At 40.5% G+C, this 24,388-nt stretch overlaps 2 protein-coding genes across 3 annotated transcripts in view; one reads left to right on the plus strand and one right to left on the minus strand.

Annotated features, from left to right (window-relative positions):
• Positions 1-424: 424 nt before the first annotated feature.
• Positions 425-6,165, plus strand: LOC101482005 (leucine-rich repeat-containing protein 3). The gene is made up of 2 exons (XM_004547727.4): positions 425-949; positions 2,875-6,165. Exon 2 carries the CDS (start codon positions 2,942-2,944, stop codon positions 3,791-3,793), a length of 852 nt encoding a protein of 283 aa, XP_004547784.3. The 5' UTR covers positions 425-949; positions 2,875-2,941; the 3' UTR covers positions 3,794-6,165.
• A 401-nt stretch (positions 6,166-6,566) lies between these two features.
• The window catches only part of col2a1b (collagen, type II, alpha 1b), a 48,516-nt gene continuing 30,694 nt past the window's right edge, over positions 6,567-24,388 (minus strand). For both annotated transcript variants that reach the window (XM_004547726.5, XM_004547725.5), the window contains 21 exons: positions 22,693-22,800; positions 22,500-22,553; positions 22,130-22,183; positions 21,933-21,986; positions 21,514-21,567; positions 18,884-18,991; positions 18,467-18,520; positions 18,280-18,333; positions 17,199-17,360; positions 14,912-15,019; positions 13,117-13,224; positions 12,811-12,864; positions 12,255-12,362; positions 11,682-11,735; positions 11,430-11,537; positions 11,226-11,279; positions 11,009-11,116; positions 9,681-9,969; positions 9,224-9,411; positions 8,343-8,585; positions 6,567-8,123 (listed from right to left, as the gene is read on the minus strand). In XM_004547726.5, the coding sequence (XP_004547783.1) occupies positions 7,977-8,123; positions 8,343-8,585; positions 9,224-9,411; positions 9,681-9,969; positions 11,009-11,116; positions 11,226-11,279; positions 11,430-11,537; positions 11,682-11,735; positions 12,255-12,362; positions 12,811-12,864; positions 13,117-13,224; positions 14,912-15,019; positions 17,199-17,360; positions 18,280-18,333; positions 18,467-18,520; positions 18,884-18,991; positions 21,514-21,567; positions 21,933-21,986; positions 22,130-22,183; positions 22,500-22,553; positions 22,693-22,800 (2,271 nt within the window). In that variant the 3' untranslated portion in view covers positions 6,567-7,976. The remainder of the gene's footprint in view (positions 8,124-8,342; positions 8,586-9,223; positions 9,412-9,680; positions 9,970-11,008; positions 11,117-11,225; positions 11,280-11,429; positions 11,538-11,681; positions 11,736-12,254; positions 12,363-12,810; positions 12,865-13,116; positions 13,225-14,911; positions 15,020-17,198; positions 17,361-18,279; positions 18,334-18,466; positions 18,521-18,883; positions 18,992-21,513; positions 21,568-21,932; positions 21,987-22,129; positions 22,184-22,499; positions 22,554-22,692; positions 22,801-24,388) is intronic.

Genomic DNA, 24,388 nt, shown 5'->3' on the forward strand with positions numbered 1-24,388 from the left:
AAATTCAAAATGTCAAGGCTGCCATATGTTCTGCTGCTCCTTTGTAGGTCCATGCTTATGTTTCCCTGCGTGTCCAAGTCAGTCTTCATTTTCAGCTTGATCCACTCTCTGTGTCTGCACACTGTGACAAATGAAGTCTCTTTCTACTTGACCTCCACTACTAAGCGTGGACAAAACAGGAGTGATTAGAAGAATCGCATTTTCCCTTTAATGCTGTTTTCCTTTCAGCTCTATCAGTCAGGACTCCTGTTTATCTAACTGTGAACAGCTGCAGGTAGGACTCCAGCCTGACAGCTTTTGTAAATAGCCCGCTCAGCTTTGCGGGTGATATAGGCTATTTATTATTTCGCATGCTATATCAAACAATGATTAGGCTCTTTTTTTTTTCTTTTTTTTTTTTTTTGCTTACTTAAAATGAATAAATAAATTACTAATCTGTGTAACTGTGCGCATGGCTGGGTTTCAATCTGATTCTGCTGGAAAAATGGTTGGAAGAATCTAATTATATCTATAGGTTAATTAAGTTAACCAGCGTCTTCTCAGAAAGCTGAGATTGATTCCAGCTCTAGTGAGGGACAGAAGGAGTGGAGGGCACACCTCCCGCGTTTGTTTTCGTCTCACGCGCGCACACGCACACATATACTAGCGCGCGCGCGCACAAGCAGATACAGAGGGAGGGAGAGAGTTTGCCCCACATCTTTATCGCTATAACTACCCTCCACTAGTGAGACAGTCAGTGATGGAGCCTTCCGCAGGGGACAGACCGCCACGCGCTCTCAGGTGATTCTCTGTCTGTCTTCTTTTTCTGCCTTTTTGGGAAATTTGTCAACTCTGAAGAAGAGGATGATGATGTTCATCCAGTCTGTGGGAAGAAAAACTACAAACGGAGTCTAAATAAACATCCTCACCCGCCGCGTGGATCCAAACTTCACCAGAAACGGTTTTACAGGTGAGTTTATTTATGTTCACTTGGAAAGACGAGCCCTAACATTCAGATCCTTCGCGAATTTCTCTCTCTCGCTCTCTTTTTTTTAAAAAAAAGAAAAGAAAAAAGAAGAAGAAATGCATTAACTTTAGCCTAATAAGGCAAGCGGAGAAAAAAGCTGCACATAAAATTTAAGTAACTTCATTTTTATCGCACAAAAGTTTAAAAATGATACAGAAAAATCACATTTAGTGTCACCAAACGGAAAGCGCTGTTTTGTGGACGCCCTTTGCTTCGGGTAGACTAGTTGACCTGTTTCACGCAGATTAATGTCATCTAAAGTCTGCATGAAATTTCACCGGCATCGTTATTATGTCGGTGCAGGTTCATTTTGTCAAAAACTATGTTGGGTGCAGGAAATTCCGAGAATATCTTTTCTATTTCGGATTAAAGGCCTTTTAAAATTAGGAAGGGATATTAGAAAAAAAATAATTGGAAACTGCAGTCACCAGCTGTAACCACAGCTGTATTTGCTTTGGGAGCCTCCCCACCCCGGTCTTTCTCAATCCCATTCTTATTAATGCAGCAGATGATTATTTTTGCTAATTGGGGATTTGCATGCATCTGCATTTAGTATGTTAATATTTTCTATTGCGTGCTGAGCCAAATCCTCTGCACAGTTTATAAGGCACAGAGGGCAGCTTGATGGACATCAGAGGGCTGTCACCCAGTCACCTTCAGGCATATCATCCAAATCTAGGCCGCTTGAGTCGGGGTTGAAACCCTCAGCCCTGCTGTCAGGACAATAGAGACACATGACAGTTTTTATTCTATTATGAAAATGGGGAGAAAGCGGAGGGTGCTTGACATTTTAAGAGGATAGTCTTTTAATCAAATTCAAGGAGTGTTTTGTGATTTCTGTCTGGGAACAAGAACATCATATGGCCATGCTTGTGTCAGCAAAACAAGAACAGGCTGCCCTCACACCACCTACAGACCCACATGGTTTTATTTATTTGTTTTAAAGAAAGGGGAAAAAAAACATATTTAAAGCAGAGTCCCAGTTGGTTTTGCTCATGTTGCTTTTTTTAAACTTTTGCCTCTAAACTGTGGGAGAAGCGAGCAGATGCTAACACCCAGATTGCTGCTGGGTTATTTTTTTTTCCAGCCCTGTCACTTATTGACACTGTGGGACTCGGGCAGGATTAATGTTCATGCAGTTAATAGTGCAGCAGGCAATGCTTGGGCTTATCGATCCAACCCCTTTCTAACCTACATCCTACAATACACATCTCCTCTACCTCGCCCTTGGAAGATGATTAAGGGGATATGGCATCATGGGGAAATAAATACAGGGATAAATGAGATGAGCATGTATTGATGGGTGTAATGTAATGCTTTCCTTCTCATCTTAAACTTGTTATTCTGGAGGAGCACAACAGGAGAGGAATGGGAGGGTTTAAGATGATCTTTTATAATGATTTACGTCCCTTTAATGCAGAAGTACAAGAGAGGATTTTTAACCCTATTAGATCACTTAAACCGTCATTACGGCTTGAACTGTGATTCGTGAGGGAATCATTGCAATAAAACTTGCTGATGGTTCCACTGAAAGTCCAGTTTCATTTCAGAGTTATTAACAAACATTTTTCTTCGATATGCATGACAAGGGGTGATTTTCTAGCATAGAAACTGTCCTCTTACATGTTTGAGTCCATTTGTATTACATGCCTCTCCATACAGGAGGGCTTTCGTGGAATAAGCCGCGTTTAAGCTCATTCACTGTCTGTCTCTTTAGCCACTGACCTTTTTTCTGCCCCTCCTCCCAAAACATCATAATCTCCCCTTGTGAGCATTTGTTATGATTGCATGTGTTTGCAGATTAAGTAAAGAGAGAGAGAGAGAGAGTCTTCATTTCCAAACTGACCTCTTTTCTCTCAATCTGTCAGATTCTCCCAGCGCAACAGTGTGCGGCTAACTGGGACCTGGTGTGTGTCAGGAGGCTATGGTGAGGCCATGTGCACGGGCTGGTGTGAGGCGAGATGTAACAGCCTCAGTGGAGGAAGACGTAAAGGACTGGATCTTCACTCATGGCTTCGTGTGTCACTCCTGTTCTTGGCTCTGTGGGGCCAAGTGTTCCCACAGTGCCCGGACAGCTGCCACTGTGCCTGGGACACGGCCACGGTGTTGTGCTCGGATGCTGGGCTGCGGGAGATCCCAGAGGGGATCCCACCAGAAACTGTCTCCCTTCACCTGGAGCGCAATTACATACGGAACATCCCAGAGAGTACCTTCAGTAACCTGGTCCGCTTGCGGGACCTGTACCTGTCCCACAACCGCATCGACTCGCTTGCCTCTGGGGCCCTGCAACATCTGGGGCCCGAGCTACGCCTGCTGGACCTCTCACATAACCAGCTGAGGCACGTCAGCAAGGAGGAGTTTGGTTCCACTCGTGCAAAGACACGTCTTTACCACAATCCCTGGCACTGTGACTGCACACTCCAGGAGCTGATGGAGACTCTGAACCTGGAGCCTGAGACAGTGAATGGGATAATATGTGAGAGCTCTGTGCGGGGGGTGGGTGAGGGGAGCAGGTGGGAGGATCCGGGGTCACTGGGCGAGCACGCAGGCCAACCGCTGGTTAAACTGCTGGACTCTGGGGTGAATTTCTGCAGTCTGCAGAGGAAGACCACTGATGTAGCCATGCTGGTGACCATGTTTGTGTGGTTCTTCATGGTCATTGTGTATGTAGTGTACTATGTGAGGCAGAACCAAGCCGAGGCTCGCAGACATTTGGAGTACCTGAAGAGTTTACCCAGCCCACGCAAGACCCCTACTGAGACAGATACTCTCAGTACTGGTTTCTAAACTCCTGCTCAGCTGAAATTTAAAAGAAAATGTTATTTTTACCAACCTTGACTTTGAAATTCTATGTGGAGTTATGGTGAAAACCAGCAGTGGAAGATGCACACACAGAGGAAACGCAGCTCCCGAACACCCTGCAAATGTCTTCATATTTCCTTTCCCATCATATTTTTTGCTAATTGTGGATAAAACAAATACTTGCTTACTCATCCCACCATCTCAACTGAGAGAAAATTTAAAAATCCCTAAAAGTACAAAGTGAAAGTGTAACATGTAAGACATCTTCTTGCACCCCCTCTTTTATCCTCCCACCATGCTTCATACTGTGTTCTTTTATCTTAAATTAAGCTCTAATTAGGAGTCGTTGACCAACTGACCCTTAATAAAACTACTGAAAGGCACTAATCAGCTGGAGTGTTTATCAGGTCAAGGACAGTGTGCAAACGCTAATGTGTGTCATCTTATAATTGCTTGTCTAATATGTGTGCGTACGTGTGCACGTGCATTTTTGTGCATAGCTGTGGCCGTTTTTACTTTGATATTATTGATTTTGCGCAGATATAATTTAAGCCTTTTTTAATATATCAGCACTGACCCAGTGTTTATGTGTCACTGGAAAGCCTCTGATCTAAATTTTCTCTAAGGAATCCATTAGAGCTGGAGGTGAACTATTGTGTGTCCGTTTAGTATACATACCCAGTATCGCCTGGTGTACAGAGAGTCCAAATCAATTTAGAAAACAATTATTAATACACATATTTATCCAGAGAGGAGCTGGTAGAAAACCTCGAGTCCTGATTATTTGGGGCTGCATTTCTTTTTCTTTTCCACAACCCCATCCCAATCGATTTTCTTTTAAAAGGCAGTGTGAAAATAAGCAAAACACTTTGATAATAAATTGCTTTGATTAGAACACGACAGATTGTAGTGTTACAATTAATGCTATTCCTGTAGGTGTACCGCAGGTGCACTGAATCCTCAGCCTAGCTTTTTGCACGCATGCAGAACAAACCCTGCCTGGATAAACATCCGCATTTCACCCAGTATCACATGATTTAATTGAATTCAGATTTACTGTGGTAATATGTTAGCATTCTGTGAGGAGAGGGTGTGCAATGTGATTTAATAAATCTGGATTTGTCATCCTTCACTGTTGCATTAGAGACTGTAAAAAGCCCTATTTTCAGTTTGCTAGTCAACCTCTTTAAAACGTGTCTCCATACCGGAGTGTGGGATCATAAATGGGGAAAAGTAAGCTTGTTATTTACGGCATAATTTTAGGTTTCACTCTCATTGTATTCAAACACACACACAAAAAAGACTTTGGAAACAAGGGCAACAATGCAACCCAGTCAGCAATGAGCGGTTTAATGGGAACAGCTAGTTTATAACATGTTTTTATAGGTATGTGAGCCACACAGATCTTCAGATCAATTTGTAATAATTATGACTTAAAAAAATCTCTTTGGACCAAATACCTGTTGGTCCATTCTAAAACCAAGTTATGGTTATGGTAAACTACTAATACCAGTATGTTAGCACTGTCATTGTGAGGATGTTGGTAGGATTTAGCTCAGAGCACTGTGCTGAGGGACCATACAGTATCATAGAGCTGCTAGCATGGCTTCTTTTTTCATGTATCATCCGTATGTGATCGATTAAAGTGTACAAATGTCTATGTGGTCATTATATACAATAAAATATTATCTTATCTAAAAGCTGGGTTGGTAAAGTGGGAAGAGCCGAGGCACACGCTGGAATAGGTCAACATTTAATGTGTTATATTGATGAGTGTGGTTTGTTTACTTTGGACCCTCAGAGAGAGATTCTGGTTCAGGTCTGCGCTGTTCCCATGCTGTCAGAACTAGAGTCAGTTATTGATATTGTTACGATCTGTGTGTGAAACCAGTCTTGTTGGTAAACCGCAGGCAAGAAGAAGACGAGAATAAAACGGTGGACGCTCGTTATGTGACTTAAAAAGCAAAACTGCCTGTGAATAAACTGTATGTGTAACCGTACATACTCTGAATATTTCTTGAACGTTAGCTGTTTGTCATAAATCCTACATCTAGTGTTGATGTGCCTGAGCTCAGTTTCATATCTTTATAATAATGCTCCTGGTCTCTCCAGTGATGATTGTAACAACCCCAAAAATCAAATGTTTTTTCCTGTAGATTTTTTTTTATTATTATTATTATTGATGATGTATTTCCATCCCAGTGATTTGTTTTCTTGTCTGTTTGTTCACCCAAAAATATCCAAACAAGGGTAAACTCATATTGGAAAGTATTACATTAAATAATAAATGAGCCATGAAAAGCGACGTTGGGGGAAAAACAGAAAAAAAAAATACAAATAAAACAAACATTGCTCTACTTTGTTTATAGAAATGCTCCTTGATTTATTTCTACTGAAGATAGAAAAATGCAATTAGAAGAATAGAAATGAAGTACAGAGAGACAAATCGCAGTATGAGCTGATCGTAGTTGGCAGTGTTTCCCATTTCTACTTTACTGTGCATGAAAAGTGAAGGAAACGATTGGAAAACCATCACAGGTACGTTTTGTTCCATCATCAGTCAAGGCAAAATTAAACCATATCCATCACTGCTCTTCCCTGGAAATAAATCCAGATATTGGCACAGAAACATAAAATAGAAGCAGGGCAGATATGATACGTTGTCTTTTTTATTTATGTTTGAACGTTTCTTTTAAGGACGAGATATTTCATCACCGGGGAGAACAAAACGGAACATAAATAAAACGCAACTTCAGCCTTTGACTTGGTTTTGTCTTTTATTTCCAATTTACATTAATTAAAACGTAACAAAAACAAGTCATGATCATAATAATATAATAATGCTATTATTATTAATAATAATATTATTATTAATAATAGAAAATATACACATCCTCACACAAATGGACCCTCTGGCTGGCTGTAGGACCGGAGCAACAAAGTCAAACACGCTTTACATCGTGAGTGTGAAGCAGAGGGCGCGTGCTGTGAGGAGACTGAAGGCAGGAAGCAGAGAGGGATGAAGGTCAGGGTGGGTGGGGGGCAGCAGACTGGGCTTTAATGATCAAATTTTCAAATCTTCAACATGTTGGTCACACACATGTAAAGATTTGAGGTGGAAAAGGCCTCAGTTTCAACTTGTCAAGATCTTCTTTTTTAGCGTGAGGTAGCTTTAACATACCAAAACAAATGTTAGGAAAAGAAAAAGAAAACAATTTTTAAAGAAATGAACATGACTTGATTGTAAAAATTTACGAGGGGGCCATATTTGTTTATGTACGAAGGCACGAAGCAAAGAGGGGGGGGCAAGCCGGGACTTTTATCACCCTGAAATCCAAAATCCTGGGCGACATGCTCTCTCTGAGAAACTGTATATATATGTATACACACATATACATATATATACATATATACAGGTCACTAAATGTGAGTATCTGGCTGATAAAAAATACAAACTGTTTTACAACAATAGCACCATTGACTTTATTTATAATACACAGTAACTTTTGACACACTGTGGCAGTAGAAATAGGAACACCTGCACTTTCTTTGCAGCTTGATTGTTGTTGTTTCATTCTTTAGTGGATATTGTACAGGAGCGATGGGATGGTTAGAAAAGAGGAGGAAGTACGAGAGAGAGTTGGTGGAAATTATTTGTGTGTAAGCCACTTTTCAATACTTAGCAACAAACTCAGTCCTGTCACACCAGGGATCTCAACCTAAACAATAAATAAATAACACCAACACATTGTTCTCTCTCCAATTCCTACGTATGCTCCTGTACTCTCCTCATACTTCCTCCTTCTTGTTCGCGAATATGCAAAAGATTAGTTGGCAGGGAGGGAGAAGGGGTGCAGGTGGGGAGGTAGCATTTTTGGAGAAAACAGGGAGTCCGTGGTTTGGGGTGGGCAGGGGCGAGCTGACTGGAGGCAATGCTGGATGAATCACAAATGACAGGTGCTGGTGCCATTCAGTGCAGATATCCTATGGAGTTCAACTTGGAAAAGCACTTTCTACTAAGAAAAAAAGTCCCATTTAAAAAAAAAGTGTCTTGATTTTTCTTTTTTTCTCTTCCTCGCCTCCTTTATCTGAGGTGTGCTCCTCTTTCATGTTATTTTCTTTTTCAAATCTCCACTTCTTTTTTCTCGATAATTTGATCCCTCGTTCTTTACAAGAAGCAGACCGGCCCGACATCGACTCCAAACTCCTGGTCTGCTCCACCGATATCCATGGGTGCAATGTCCAGGATGGGCAGACGAGAGGTCTTCTGTGATCTGTATTCAATCACCGTCTTGCCCCATTTTCCCGTGTGTCTCTGTAGAGCGAGAACGACAGGTGCAAACAGCTGTTAAACAACCTCTAACTACTCCAGAACTGGAGAGAATGAGATTAGTTTCGTGAGTGGACACAGCAAGAAATTTGTATGAGCTTTATTGTTCTCTCAGCCACTTTTAACATCCCTCATTACGTTTTTACGATTCTCTGACAGTGTGGGTGTAATGTATATGGATGTCAGCAATATTGCCGGTCTTACCGTGCAGCCATCTTCCAACACAGCGTAAGTGAAGCGGCTGTTGCCCTCGGCTCTGATCTCCACGTCATTGGAGCCCTGCAGCAGCACGGCCTTCTTCAGGTTGCCTGTCGAGCCGTCCATGTAGGCCACGCTGTTCTTACAGTGGTAGGTGATGTTTTGAGAAGCCTCAGTGGACAGCAGTCTCAGGAACGTCATCTGAATGGCGGCAGTGTTGGGCGCCAGGCTGTCATCGCCATAGTTAAACTGCATTGCATAGGAATTGAAGGAAGGGAAAGTTAGAATAACAGTTGCAATTGTTTTTATGGTTCAGTTTATACGCATGTGTGTTTTTTTCCTGGTTGTTGAGATGATGTTTCAGATTTGAAAAACCTTACATACAGGGGCTTTAAGAGGGAGTCATTGATTTTCAGAATCAGAATCAGAATCAGAATCAGAATGGGTTTATTGCCAGATGTTGAGGTTTACAACATTAGGAAATTGCTGCGGTGCTTCAGTGCAAACAATAAGAATTAAAGTGCTATGTAGAAAGAAAGATATGTGCATGAGATATATATTTTATGTCCTCGCTCAGCCAAAATGTGCTTTTTATTCTTCTGCTAAACTTTATTTATAAGGTTTCTACTTGAGACCAAGATGCTTTTTAACTTTGCTTTAAGTAAGACTAGTATAGACTTAAGAGAAAACGATGGAAAAGGCACTGCTCATCGTGCAGCAGAATCCATAGACGTGTCAACCAATGATCAATATTTATGCTGAACTGCCGACCTGCCTCCACTGTTTTCATATCATTGACTTTTTAAAATAGTTTAACATGTGCATAGCAGTGAATCCGCTTCCCGTTTCACAGGCACAGAGAATTTAAAAATGTTGATGCAACTTACATGGAATCCTCCATTCATGCTTTCTCCGAACCAGACATGTTTGCGGTCCTTGCTCTTGCTGGTCCACCAGTTCTTGCGAGGGATGCTGGAAGGCTTGGGGTGGACGCAGGACTCCCCTGTCTCCATGTTGCAGAAGACCTTAATAGCATCTACGGTGCAGCCTTGATTGGGATCAATCCAGTACTCTCCTGCAGATGGAAAAAGACAGGAACATGGGAGCGCACCATTCTCGGTCTTTGGTAAATTAAAAATCTGATAATACTTGGAAATTTATTGTATAATGTTTTGTTTTTCTAATATTGAAAAAACAGACTAAATCAGCTCAATCCAAACACTCCCCAACTGCAGAACCTTGGCTAATACAAATCTTGACTTTACTAAATTGAGATGGCAAAAAATTCCTGTCTGCTTTCTCATCTCACCCCAAATTTAACCAATTCCCCTCGGTGTCACTCACCACTCTTCCAGTCAGGGTGGCACAGTTTCAGGTCTCTGCAGGTGCGAGCAGGGTTTTTCTTGGATCCCTCAGGGCTGCGGATGTTCTCAATCTGGTTGTTGAGAGATTTGAGAGTGGCGTCGACCTCAGCATCATGCTGTCGGAGATTTCCAGAAGCCTGGTCGGCTCTCATGTACCTGAGAGGATCGGGGCCTTTCTCAGTCTGACCCAAACCAGCGAAGGCAGACATATCGATGCCAGGGCCCGGGGGACCAGGAGGACCAGGGGGTCCGGGGTTTCCAGGAGGACCCTGAGAGAAAAGAATAAAGACGGGAGGGTTATATACTTCTTCTTTTTTTGTTGAGTCTTGCAATCATTGCACTTCTGCATTATTTTGCCCTTTTCTGTCAAACCCGTCAAGCCTCTCTTCCTGATGGGTTCAGGAAATCCTCTACAATCTGTTCTTGTATCTCATTTCTATTAACTTGTCTGAGACTTCACTCCCACTTTCAGCATCCACGTAGTAAGCGAGTCATTCATTTCCACTGATACTCACATTTAATTTGACCTTTGCTAAATTTTTCCTTCCTGTTTTTCAGTCCATTAATTGCCACTTAATTTGTCCATTTCTTTTTGCAGTGCACCTACAATTCCTGCTTCAATATGAAATTATGAAATGCAGACACAGTTTCTGCAGCTCCTACACCATAAGTGTGCCCTCCTTACAGACTGACTTTACGTCTTCGACCATTATCTTTAATAAGGACAACAAATTTGCTATAATCTGGTATAATAATAAAAAACAAACATTAAAAAAACTTATTTCATTTATATCCACTTAATTTTGTCCCATGTGGACATTATGTTTCTGGCTTTTTATAATATTTTGCTGCTACTCTTTGTACCAATCAATAAAACGTGTTAATTTATATAATGGTTTTGATTTAAATTTGACCCCCCCCCCCCGACTAATAGTGTTTTTTCTTTTGCGACAGGGACAGAGAGGAAGGATCGTGTCATGACTGACTGTGATGTAAACCAGCGAATAATGTTCTACGAAATTATTTGCGCAAATGTTCAACTCACGTCACACAACTAAACCCCTCAGATCTCGCACTCATGATTTCATGAGGTCGTGACAGTCGTGCACAGTTTCCAATCTTGTCCCATTCTTGTTTTTTCAATTCTTGAAAACAACTTTGGTATTCTCATGTATTTAACACAAACCTGTTTTTTGCAGAATGTAGCAAAAAGTAATAAAAAAAACTATTATAAATATGTGACGGAACAAATTAAATAAAAAAAAAAAAAGAGGAGCATGAATTGAATGAGCACAAAAAAGCACTCACAGCAGGACCGGTCTCTCCACTGCGACCACGGGGTCCAGGGGGTCCAATGGGTCCAGGCAGACCATTTGAACCGTCTTTTCCAGCAGGGCCAACGGGTCCAGGTGGTCCCTGCAGAGACAGTTTGAGATGTTAAGGTCTGAAGATGAAGCATTTAAAGAAGCTAATGGTTTTTCAAAGTGACTGCCACTTTTTATTACAGTTGAATATTTGTACTCACACGTTGTCCTGCAGGTCCAGCAGGTCCAGTAGCACCCTGGTCTCCAGGTTGACCCTAAAGTAGAAGAAATACAGTAAATACCTGAAGCATGATGACAAGAAAACTGCACTACAGCAAAGGCACGAATTAGTTGAAATGACTGAGCTGGTGTACAACAAAGTTCAGGAGGCAGACGTATGTTTACAGGCAGAGAGTGATGCTTACTGGAGGTCCGGGGAGACCCTGCAGACCAGTGAAGCCTCGGTGTCCCTTCTGTCCTCTTTCACCAGCTTCTCCTGCCTCGCCTTTGTCACCACGGGGTCCTTGGGGCCCCTGAGAACAAAGCGTGGTAATATGTGTGTGAATTTCAAGAGTTAATTTAAGCCTTGTGGCAAAACCAATTTTCTTTTGTTTATTCAGGCCAGAAATTATTCAAGACTTGGCATGCAGCTTTGTTTCTCTCAGAAAGAAACATACAGGCATTCCTCGGGCACCAGCAGGTCCTGAAGATCCAGCAGGTCCTTGTGGACCCTGAAACACAAAAGAAACAAAAGGAATTATGGACCATACGAACACAATGACGATTATTCTAACTTTTAATAATCTGCTAGTAGAAATTTCATTAATAATTACAGTAAGTTTCATTTTCAAGATTTAGCAATTTGTCTTCACTCTGTACTTGTCATTGTGTACCAGCTGTGTACCTCCTTGTTCAACAATATGCTTGTATACCAGTCAAATATGTCTGCGTTTAGGAAGCAAACTGTGATAAAATAGTCTACAATTGTTAACATAGTACACTGACTGAATGTTATGTAAATGAGAAAAGCAAGCACAGAGTTTAATTTTCCTCTTAGACCACAGGTCACTCAGGGATAAAACACTTGAGACATACTCCTCAGCACTCGCTATCAGACAATATGCTAATTTCCAGCAGAGAAAAATCCACCTTATATAAATCTCATAAGGCCAAACAAACTTTGCTCTTCAGCTGCAGCTTTTCTAGAAACATCTTATTTTAATTTAGCTTGTCTTGGAGGTAATACTCACAGGCTCTCCTCTGTCTCCCTGTTTGCCAGTGGGACCAACTGGGCCAGAAGCACCAGGAGCGCCCGGAGCACCAGGAGCACCAGCAGGACCAGTGTTACCACGCTCACCCTGCAGAGTGAGAGCACAACAGTCAGGGATTTACATGTAACGTAACATAACTCAATTACTGCTATCTACTTAAGCACAAGGTTTGATAAAAGATGTTAGAACCAGATGGTAAAAATAAAAATTTAATGCACATATACTATATAAATACATTTTTATAAAACTGTGCACTCAGAATAAAGCTGCTCAAAATACAGAAGTCCAGCAGCAGACGAAGAAAAAACTGAGTGAATATGATTGTGTTTTAAACACTATTGCATGTGATTGTATATTACAGGAGGCTGAATCTATAAAAGCATCTCATCAGGCTTCCGGCTGCAGTTTTGCTTTGCTTCACGCTGCTGCTGTTGTGCAGTCTTATGCCACTATCGTGCAATACTGATTTGAACGTTTCCAAAATATCAATAAGGGTATTAAAAATTGGATGATAAGACCCAGACTTGCTTCTCACCTTATTTCCAGGAGAACCATCTCTACCGGGAGGTCCATCAGATCCAGGGGTGCCCTGTCAGATAATGGAACCAAATCAAATGTTAATAGTTTCCACCAAACCAGATGTCCCCTTAACTGAATACAGATCAGCTGCATAATAAACCTGCTCCAATATTAATGTGGTGTAAACACAATGCAAATGTAAACATGACACAACGGCGGTGCATAGTAACGGACTTCACCTGTCGGAGGAAAACAGCTGAGAGCCCTAATGTTGCAGATATGAATCTAATTCACACATGCTGCATGCTAGCTATTCCCTGACCTCTCTGCCAGGCTCTCCAGCAGGTCCAGTCAGTCCAGGTGGTCCAACAGGTCCAGGGGGTCCACGGTCTCCAGGACCACCAGAAGCTCCTTGCTTTCCAGGCTCACCCTGAGGAGAAATGAGAGAAAAGACTTTTAACTGACTTCATTCAGTTGTTACCGTTATTATTATTTATTTAGTCGGATTAGTCCGCTACATAGAATATAACATGTTTGATGAATGCTGTCATTTTATGTTAAAAGCTTAGCTTCTGCTGTAAAATTAGGAAAACAAGAAACAATTCTGGGGTCTTGTGGATATAGAAATAATGTCATATTTAATTTGAGTATGATTCTGGTCTGTAGTCATTGTCCTTTTTGTCGACCAATCACAGCTTTGTGAATGATCAGAGAGGATTAACTGAGCTTATAAAGGTCCTCATAGGCCACCTTAAAAACCTGTCAAGATGGTCATTATATATAACTGGGATAAAAGGGTACATTTTTGTACATAGTATGCTTGTGCATATTCCTACAGTACATATCAAATTTTATAAATCATTCATAAATATTATCCTCAGTTTAAAAAAAAAAAGTAACTGAATCCACAGTTCGACTTCACTTCCGCTACTAAAATCATTTTCTCTGCTTGAAACATTCCTGGGTGACTTTCCTGGCATCACTGCTGTTTCCTTGGCATCCCTTTCATGCGTACGGATGAATAATTGATGGTGAGGACATGCCCACTGAGATGTTGTAAGTAGGGGACAAGCTCATGTCACGTATCTAATAGTGTGAGACGCAAGAAGGGGAGGCTTCTTGTCACATGTCATCTTGTGCATCAGATAGACTCACATGGAGAGCAGCCCTAGCTCATGTGAGATTCGATTTGACTGTGACCCAATTAGGGCAGCAGAATGACAGTGGAGCCTGTCTGAAGGCTTTGCACATTCACTCGTACTAAGTGACAAAACAGTAGGCACTCTGCTCTTAAGGCGTCTTCCTGAATATTTATTTTACCACCCTGTTTCTGAAAAAGTTGGGAGGCTGTGCGAAATGTTAACTGCAGTGCAAGGATTTTGAAACCTTTTGCAGGTATGAATGCAATGCACAAAAACAGAATGGAAAGTAGAGATTTGTAGTTACATTTGTTTACATTTTTGTTTTTAAATTGACAGATATTAAGTTGCTTCCAGCAAAGATATGGAAACACCTCAATCTGAGTAACTACAGACACACAAGTGGAAGAAATCCAAATAAGAAAAACACTTCAAATCTATGAGCTCCAACTTTACTGGATTAGAGTTTAAAAAACACCAAAACGATTACATAATTACATCACCAACTATTTTCAACACTGATTTTCTTTTCTTAAGTTGTTTTCTTGATCAATCAATTAATGTCAAAATGTCAAAATCCAAAAAAAGGAGAAAATCAATAAAAAAAAATCAACGGGTAAGAAAACAACCTTTGTTCTCTAGTTTATCTGAAGCATGGAAAATTAATTGTATTACATTATATATCACAAATATTTATATCACAAATGATTTTGCTTATGTCTCATGACTAATACATGAGCTTATATTGTAATTTTATTTCAGCTCTATTACTGTGAATTAAATGTCTACATAACATTTCTACAAAATAGATAACAAACATTTTAAATTTGTAATGTTTGACTCTTGGAAATTATGAGGATCATATTTTAGGATTTATTCTGACATAGACTAAATAATGTGTCGTTTTATTAAACTAAATAACTGACAGACAATTTGCAAGTTGAATTTTATGAGTGGGTGAGTGGGTATATTACTTACAGAAGGTCCAGGCAGACCGGGGAAACCTCTCTCGCCACGCTGTCCAGGGAGACCAACAATACCGCGCTGACCAGCCAATCCCTGAGGACCTGAAGGACCAGGCGGGCCCTGAGAGGAGAAAAGTGGCAGAGCGGTGGTTATATAGATTTTTACTATTATTATTATTTTGGGTGGTTATGGATTCATTTAACAACTATCAACAAACAATTTTGATCATATAGGTATCAACAACCAAGAAAATCAGCTGAGAAAAATCAAGAGATTTTACAGTTTATAAATTTAACTTCTAGTTAAAACAAATCTGAAAATCTAAACCTAATCAATAAAAAAAATCACCCAAACTAGAAAGTGCACAAATACTAAAACGAGTGAATACATGGATATAAAATTACAAACTAAACAATGTAATATAATATAAATAGGTTCAAGCACCTTTCATTCTGGTGTCCCATAGACTCTAATATATCTGCGTTTAGGACTAAATAATTTTAGCCACCGGTATAACAGGATGTCACACAGAAAGGTGACGGTGTCTTCAAAGAATTGTTTAAGAGAAAGAAAAATATATGATTGATAGTTAAGTAAGAGGACTGATGGGGCTCTAATTTCTATCCTTTTAATGTGAAGTTACAGTGAGAAGCCTTTCGTGGATAACAGCTAATAAAACACTCAAAGTGATCCATCAATCACCAGCCACTTTATAAGGCACGCCTGTTCCACTGATTGTTAGCGCAAATCTAATCATCCAATTATGTGGCAGCAAATCAGTGGCTTTAGGCAGGCAGACATTGTAAAGAAGATCTGCTGAAGTTCAAACTGAGAGTCAGAATGGGGAAGAAAGGGGATTTAACTCTTTTCCTCTTGAATGCGCAGTAGGGGTAATAACCCTTGTATATTTCAGGCCTGCTGATGGAGAAACAGAAGACCACGCTGGGTGCCGTTCCCATCAGCTAAGAACAGGAAACTGAAGCTGCGATTCACACAGGCTCACCTAACTGGTCAGCGGAAAGCTGGAAAGACATTATCTAATGAGTGTCTTCAGAACTAGGTTCAGGATAAAAAACATGCATGCATAAAAGTTGAGCATTGTTTAAATGCCACAGCCTGCATGTGTATTGTTGCTGACCATGTCTTTATGGCCCTTTATGACCACAGTGAACAGAAGGATGATGAAACATGTCACAAAGCTCAAACTGGTGTCTTGAACATGAGAATAAATTCACTATTCTCTGATGGCATCCACAATAGAGCAGCTTTGATTTGGGCTTTTTGTAAACAAAAGGGAGGGGGGGGGGGGGGGGGGGGGGGGTCTAACCTAGCAGCAGCAAGTTGTTCCTAATTAAGTGGCAGGTGAGTGTGCACAGTTCATTTAACACATACAGACATGCAAAAAAAAGAAAAAAGCCCGGAGGTTATGCAGGGCGCTATTTCTTGCAGGTTTTGTGATGTGTGATGACTTTTTGAGGCATCACTTTTGTTTACTGACAAACGCTCAATACAGTTCAAATACAATGCAAAGCAAAGATGTGTTTGTGTCCTATGATTTATCTCTTCTGTCATTTGCTACACATGGGATTTTATTCCCAGCTGCAGTTGCACTTTTCAGTGTCAGTCTCTCCATCACCTCTCCTCATCGCCACAGCTCACTCTTTCACATGTCCTCTCCCTGAAAACATGTCCACTATAAACAACTCACTCCAAGTGACAACTGAGCACCCAGTTCAGCTGACAAAGACTTTGATGTGCTGATACATGGTTCAAGGCTGAAAATCTGTAATCTATAGGATGGACGGAGTCTTGGCACAGCAGCTATCTTGATGTTTGGGTAAGCTATCGTCTGTGGTATGTATAGTATGGTATGTCATTGTCTTGACTTGTCACGTGTTTGTAACGGGCGCGTGCAGGCAGCTCTGGGGGTAGGCAAAGTAAAAGCCTGGGCTCCTGTCATCAGTCTGTCACTGGCCTGTGCTACCCTGTGCTGTCAGATGTCTCGGTCTGCTATTACAGCCAGTGATGGACACTGACAGCTCTGTGCAGTAATGGAGGGTGTTTCCATTACTGATAAAATTGGCTCTTTGGGCTGACAGAGCCACACAAACGCCGACAGACGTGCAGAAAACAAACACATCTGATCATTTTCTACTCCCCAGAGTAGCTCTAACGACCGCCTAAATATGGTGCACTGAAGAGGTTTCAAGTATTACAAAGTAAAAAGGAGTTGCAGGTGATGCCAGCCAGTGTCTTGAGTGTTTTATGATGGAATCTGATTGTAGAATGAGAAACTCACAGGTGGACCATCCTCTCCAGCGTCTCCCTTCTCTCCGGGAGTTCCAGCGGGACCACGAAGCCCAGCATCACCCTGTCTGCCTGGAGGTCCACCATCTCCCCTCACGCCTTTGGGTCCATCTTTACCGGAAGGACCAGCAGGACCAGGAGGTCCAGGATTACCCTGACAAGTGTGAGGAGGAGGACACATAAATATGAATCATTACTGAAACATATGAGTATTTTTTGTTATTTTAACTATCCAGTGATGATATGTACAGCTCTATATGACTTCAAATAACACATAGACTGTATATTAGAACCCTTACAGGGTTAGCCTGTTTTCTCACAATATGTTTCTTTGCAGCATGTCTGCAGAAAATGAAAATCTAAGCAAACACCTACAGACACACTGTGGTGAAGTGTGGAGGTGTTGAAACAGCAAAGGTAAGCACTTTATAGGTGCAAATTACAAGGTTTCCTATGACACAAAGAAGTCAGGCAGCATTAGAAAACACATCCCTGTATCTGTTTCACAACAGTTTCTCTTGCTTATAAAACACAAATTAAACCAGCTGTTCTTTTTTTCCCATACCTGTGATAGATGTAGTTTTATCTTTATCTTTTTATATAAACTCCACAGTCAGACAAAAATAGATTTTTCTGAAATTATATCAACTACAGTTATACACCAGCAAATATAATTACGATTTATGTTTTTTGGCTCGGTTTGGGAACCCAGTAAACCAATTCAGAATTGATCTTTTCAAAGGATGGCATGGATGCCCCATCAAAGGTCAATAGATGGTTGATGATTTTGAAAATATAGCTTTTGCAGATTTATTCAAAGCCATTTAAACATCAACAGGAGTTTCTGGAACTATGGGGAGATTCACCACCATCTTTAAAATGCTGAATAGGGAATATATTCAGCAGAAGCACACGATAATCAACAGCTTACAGAAAACCCTTTATTTTTGCTTTTCCTTTAATTTTTCATTTGCTCTTATCATACTCTTAGTTTTGGTATCACCACTACACGTGTAAAGCTGCACATGGAGTCAGTTTGATGGAGGGTTTAGTCATCAGGACGCTGAACTTACATTGGGGCCAGGGGGTCCAACTCGGCCGGCAGCCCCCGGGAAACCAGTGGCACCCTAACAGAGATGGGCGCATTTAGACAGAGTCACAAATAAAATCCTAAAATAATGCTTCCTGCACATGTTATTATGAGACAAGAGTAAAATAATTTAAAAGTGAGACTCTTTGGTATAGATAAAAATCACTTACAGGAGGTCCCTGAGCACCACGAGCACCTTTAGGTCCAGAAACACCCGTGGGACCCTGAAATGAACATATTCTGTGTTACACTCTGACATTTGTTGTATTTTATAGTAGCTCGTTTCTGTCAGCTAGTTTCTTATTCTGCCTTATGTAGCACAATCACCACCAACAGTTGCTGTCACTTTGTAAACTCCACCATGCATGTTTAAAAGAGAGGTAGAAATGAATGTTTTGCTGATTTGTGCATACATAACAGTTTCTCTTCTTGTAGGAAAAACTGTCACTCAGTGCCTGTCGTACTGTTATATAAAGCTTTTGATTAATAAGAAAAACTGGGATACAAACATCCAGTGTTTTTGTGCAACCTTATTTTGGGTTTAGAAAACATATTTATAGTGAAATAATACATGTAGTGACACTTACAGCGGGTCCAGGGGCTCCAGATGGTCCTTGGGGTCCAGGAGCACCAGCGTCTCCCTTCTGTCCAGGTTCTCCCTGCTCTCCCTTGGTTCCAGGCTGACCGTCAGCACCCTGAAAGCAAAGGACAGAAACAGCTGTTGATATACATCAAAGGAAAAAAAGTGAAAGGACTATGTCTGTTAGGATGCCTGGGTCGTCGACCCAGGGTTTTTGAGTTTTTGATATTATTTATACTTCCTAGTTTTTGGTTTCTTTGAGTTCCGTCTTATGGCTTATGTCTCTGTCGTCTTTAGTTGCTCTGTCTCCCCTATCACCTGCATCCCCTTGTCTAGTTCGCGTCTATGTGTATCTTAAGTTCCTATATCCCCGTGTTCAGTCAGTGTTTGTGTCTGCCCTGTTCCCACGTCTCTGTTCCCTTTGTAGTGCCTGCATGTGAGTCTGTGTCTTTGTTCAGTCTGTGTTATGTGTTTCCTGTTTTACTTTGAAGGTCTCTGTCTTTTCTCAGTGTGTTCAGTTTATGCTTCTTTGGTCTCGTCAGTTCTGATTTGCCCCAGCTGTGTTTCCCTCCTGTTACCCATTCCCTGATTGCTCCCTATGTGTATTTAAGCCCTGTGTTTCTCTGTGTCCGTGTTGTGATCTACCGGTTTCCTAGCTGTGTGTTCTGTCAGTCCTCCTGGTGTAAGTTTATTTTGATTTTTTCCAGTTATGTTATATTTGAGTTTAACATTAAAGTTGTTTTGAGTTCACATCTGTCTCCGGAGTCTGCACCTTGGGTCCTATTCCTGCCTGCACACAGCCACACCTAACAATGTCTTAATAATCAAATACTTTCAAAGGTCTTTCACAATTACCTAAAAGAATTGTTTAAAGGCTCATTTTACACATGGAGTTCTGTTTACCTGCTAACACTGCATGTAACATGTAACCTGTGTGGATCCATTATCATATATTAAATGGTTTGTTAAATTATCGGTTAACAGATCTAACTAAAAAATATAAGATCTAAGATAAGATGACATATCTTCACTTGTCTTTTGTGTCGCTGCAATACCAAACTGCTTAAGTACCCCATTTATGATGGAGAAGTACATCAAATTATGCACAAATCTCTGTTTTTAAATCCCAATCAAGTCAGGCCATTGAGTTTATGACTCTCGTCTACAAGTGCTACTGGTGCAGCATTTAGCCTCGTTGTGCCCACAGCGTCTGTGTTACATACACTTTAAAGTGGACCTATTATTTATATATATATATATATATATATATATATATATATTTTTTTTTTTCTTTCACAGCTCTCAGTTTAAAACATGACCAAAGGTTCAAATGATGCAGTCAGTGAATAGTAATGCCCAAAAGCTCAGGCATTAATCTGCTCTAAATACTCAATTTCATGCACTTTTTTTTCTCTTTTGAAGATGTGGGTCATGTAGGCATGTGTGGAACTACATAAGCCCCACCTGCATTTCAAATCTTCTGTCTTACTGGGACAGCCAATTAGAAGAAAGCTAGCTTAAAGGAAGGAGAGCTGTGGCTTTAGACCAGCGGTCCCCAACCTTTTTTGCACCATGGACCGGTTTATGTCCGACAATATTTTCACAGACCAGCCTTTAAGGTGTTGCGTATAAATACAGTAAAACAGTACCGGTACCAAAAATAAAGGAAGATTTATTCATAATACACGTGAAAAGACCCAGATAAACCGAGGTAATGTTGTCCTCGGGTCAAAAATGGTCCCTGGGTGAATGGCAAACAAGTATATGGGAATCCCGAGGACAACACAAGGGTTTTAACGATACATACAAAAAAATAACACTTAAAACTGATAAAAACCCTGAAAACCATACATTTCACATGCGAGCCTGAACTCTCACGACCCGGTACCAAACAACTCACGGACCAGTACCGGTCTGTGGCCCGGGGGTTGGGGACCGCTGTTTTAGAAGATCAACTGAACTTGAGCTGCATTGAGAAAGGATAAACTAACAGCTGCTCTAGGAGAGTCCAAGAATACAAATACAGAGCTGGGGTAGGACATGAGATATAATTACACAACAATTTCAAAACTTTTAATTGCAGCTCCTAATGTGATAGTTGGTGTGCTCTGAAACAAATAGCATTTAGATACCTTGTAATGTTATTCATCCTGACAGAAAATCAATAATTAATCATTGTGTAAGGTAGAGAAAAAACAACCTGTTTAGAGATAAATTGTGCTGCCACAAATATATTGATGAAATCCATTTGGAGGGATGCAGCTTATTAAAAAACATCTATTTTATGTCCATCGTGAGTCTTTGGCAATAACTAAATGGATGTTTGACAAAAAGACACTAATTTCCCTCCACAGATATTACACCGAGGAAACAAGACATGTGTCAAGATAAAGAAAATAATAATTCACCGAGGCCTAAAACTGACGTAAAGGCAGTTAGACGTCCAAGTGTTTCTAGATATGAGCGGTAGAAAAGCCCCGCCATGTAGATGCAGTTATTTTTTTACTTGCAGTTAAATAAGCAAGTTGAACCACTTTAAAGTAAAATTATACTTCTATTACTTTGCTAACAAGTCGAAACATAAATCACTCAGGAGTCTGCAGTAAGATTAGTTCATGGTGATGGCTTTCTACTTACTGGGGGTCCAGCAAAGCCAGCAGGTCCAGGAGGTCCAGTCTCACCCCTGTCACCCTGAAAGATGAAGACACAGAGGCATTAAAAACTCAGGTGTTAGGCCAACTGAGAGAAATGGCTGATCTGTTGAGACCAATGTTTTAAAAATAGTTGCTCCAATACTTCAAAATGCCTGGCTCTAAAGGAAAACTGAAAAGCTTAAGTATAAATATAAGAATAAAGAAAGATGATGATAATTCAGGCTGAGGTGCTGAACTGTGACACCATAAACCAGGTGAACGAGATCTATAAGAGCATGCATGCTGCCTAAAAGCCTTAATATAATATACTAATATATGAAGATTTGACCTAGTCACTGTGCATGCACCAAATTCCTAATCTGATATGTTTTCTTTACTAAAACAATAAACTGTGACACTCACAGGAGCACCGCGGACACCAGGAGCTCCAGAAGGACCAGCAGGACCAGATTCACCCTGCGAGAAAATACAGGAAGAACATCAGCAACATCATACAGAAGGTTAACTTTACATTATAGAAACCTACTTAAATAAAGACTTGTGCAGAACAAGACATTACATCATTTAGATCAAATAAAATAAAAGTAAAAACGCCTCACCTTCTCACCATTGGGACCAGCAGGACCAGGGGGACCAATGGGACCAGTGAGACCCTGAAACATGAAACAAAAAAGTATAGTTAGTATAAAGACTTGGAGAGGTTTGTAGTGTGAGAACAGAGACTTCACACTTTGCTTTAAAATGAGCAGCGGGAATAACAAAACACTTTTATTCTAAAGAACAAAAGAATGAATATTTTAGATTTCAGATTACATTTAAAGTATAATATGCTGTAAATAAGAGATTCACATGTGCAGATAGATATGTATGCAACATTTTATTTCCAGGAAATAAATGAAAGTCGCTCTATCTGTATTCAGCAGAAGCTACTGTCATTCACGAAAACCCAAATGAATGACAGTCACTCACTCTGGCACCATCTTTGCCTGGAGCACCTTCGGGTCCTTTCTCTCCAAGGTCTCCCTGTGGGGATAAAGAACTGAATTAAAGTCTGTCGTGTGACAAGAAAATATGCATAAATTTATACTCAAGTAGGGAAAATTCCACAAATTGAGTGTTTATGCATTCAGTTTGCTAACACTTGTTTCCCATCATGGCTTACTCTGTCTCCTTTGGGTCCGGGAATACCAGCACCTCCTCTCTCTCCAGGCATACCCTGCAGGCCAGGGGGTCCCTGAGCCCCTGCAGTACCTGCAGGTCCAATCGCTCCCTATTATTAATCAAAAATATAATGAGATGACAGGTTTGGGTTCAAAGACAGGAGACATTTCAACTGTTTACTTTCTCTAAGCACCTGCTACACATGCACAAAGATGTTTTATACCTCCTGATTCAGTCAAGGTCTTTAAAAAAGACTTGCAAAAAGGCTTGTGATGATGTTCTGTCACATTTCAGACAGATTCTGCTCGGGCTTTGTTTAATAACCCACAATATGAGTCAGAAACACAAACACGGTGCCGTCTCAGAGTGAGAGAACATCTGCTCATTCAACAAAAGAGGCCGATGCTCATCTTTGTCCCTGCCTGTTGTCTTCAAGGTTAACAGATGACTGAGAGAATAAAAGAGAAAATAATCCTGCCAACTTCTTTTTCTTCTTGCTACAGAAGAATGTTAAAAAAAAGCCTAACTCTCTAATGAGTCGGTCACTTTTAATTTAAACATAAAGACATCTTAATTTCAGGTGTTTTGCTGTGATGGTGGGTTTACCTTTAATTCTGTTATTAAAAGGACAAAGGGCGTTTTATCATAAAGGCACGAATCTCTATTTCACACATCAAAGCTGAAACAATTGAAAGCAAATGCAGACTTTGATTGTTTTTTAAAAAGTACTCCTATAGGCTCACTCTGAGTCAAAACTTCAGCTGTGCTGCGGTGCTTTATCGTGCAGCCTATAAATCAGACACACGCAGCATTTCTTCTGCCTATCATTAAGCCATGACCACAGGGCTAACACAAGCACAACACTGGCTGTGAATACTATAGAATAATACTCTAACTCAAAGAGGCCGACAAACGATCCCTCTTATAAAACAAATCGTTTTCAGAGACTTGCTTTTCTACAGAGTGTTGGTTCATCCCTTCTTCATCGTCACCACCATCACACTCACAGTCTATAATCCTCATCCTCTAACCACTTATGTCTGGGGATGAAAACCTATGAACTGGGATTAAAATCCGACCAGATAACAATCCCAAAGTGGGAATTGCAGCCTCTCTGAGCTCTTCCTCTGCTCACAGTGCCATTGTGACAAATCACTGCAGTGGCTGGAAATTGCTGACAGATGGCAAGTGAGTGTATAGCCTGACTGGAGACACACTGAGCCATCAGCTGCAGTGAATGTAGGAAATATTTTATTTTGTTTTAAAGTATTATAAATTTATGAAATAACATGAATGCAGAAAACAGAAATAAAGCAAACGTCCAGACCTGAACTGCTGACTGACGCTCAATTCTAGTTACTGATGGCTCTTCAACCACTAATCCTCAACTTTTGACAAAACTGTGTTTGCTTGTGACTCATATCTACAAAGCAATTATTCACAAGAACCCAAAGGAAGAAAGTTTAAAAGTAAAGGAGAGCTTATTAAAAATATGTTTTCTTCTGTTTTCCACTCTTTGAATTACATCAGAGATCTACTATTTTAGTCAGTAAAAAAAAAAAACCTAAGGATGCTGAACTTAAATTGTCTCAGGAATTAGAATTTTTTAGCCTCTAGGGGAAAATAGGCTTTTACTCAGTCTAGGAAACACTGAAAGTTTAGCTTTGGAAGCAAAGAAAAAGCTTATTAAGGTTAGA

Source organism: Maylandia zebra, linkage group LG5 (genome assembly GCF_041146795.1).
Source record: "Maylandia zebra isolate NMK-2024a linkage group LG5, Mzebra_GT3a, whole genome shotgun sequence".
Classification (NCBI taxonomy): Eukaryota; Metazoa; Chordata; class Actinopteri; order Cichliformes; family Cichlidae; genus Maylandia; species Maylandia zebra.

Bases quoted from the DNA above. Each gene is read 5' to 3' on its own strand.
- LOC101482005 (XM_004547727.4), top strand. From the start codon at position 2,942: ATGTGCACGGGCTGGTGTGAGGCGAGATGTAACAGCCTCAGTGGAGGA.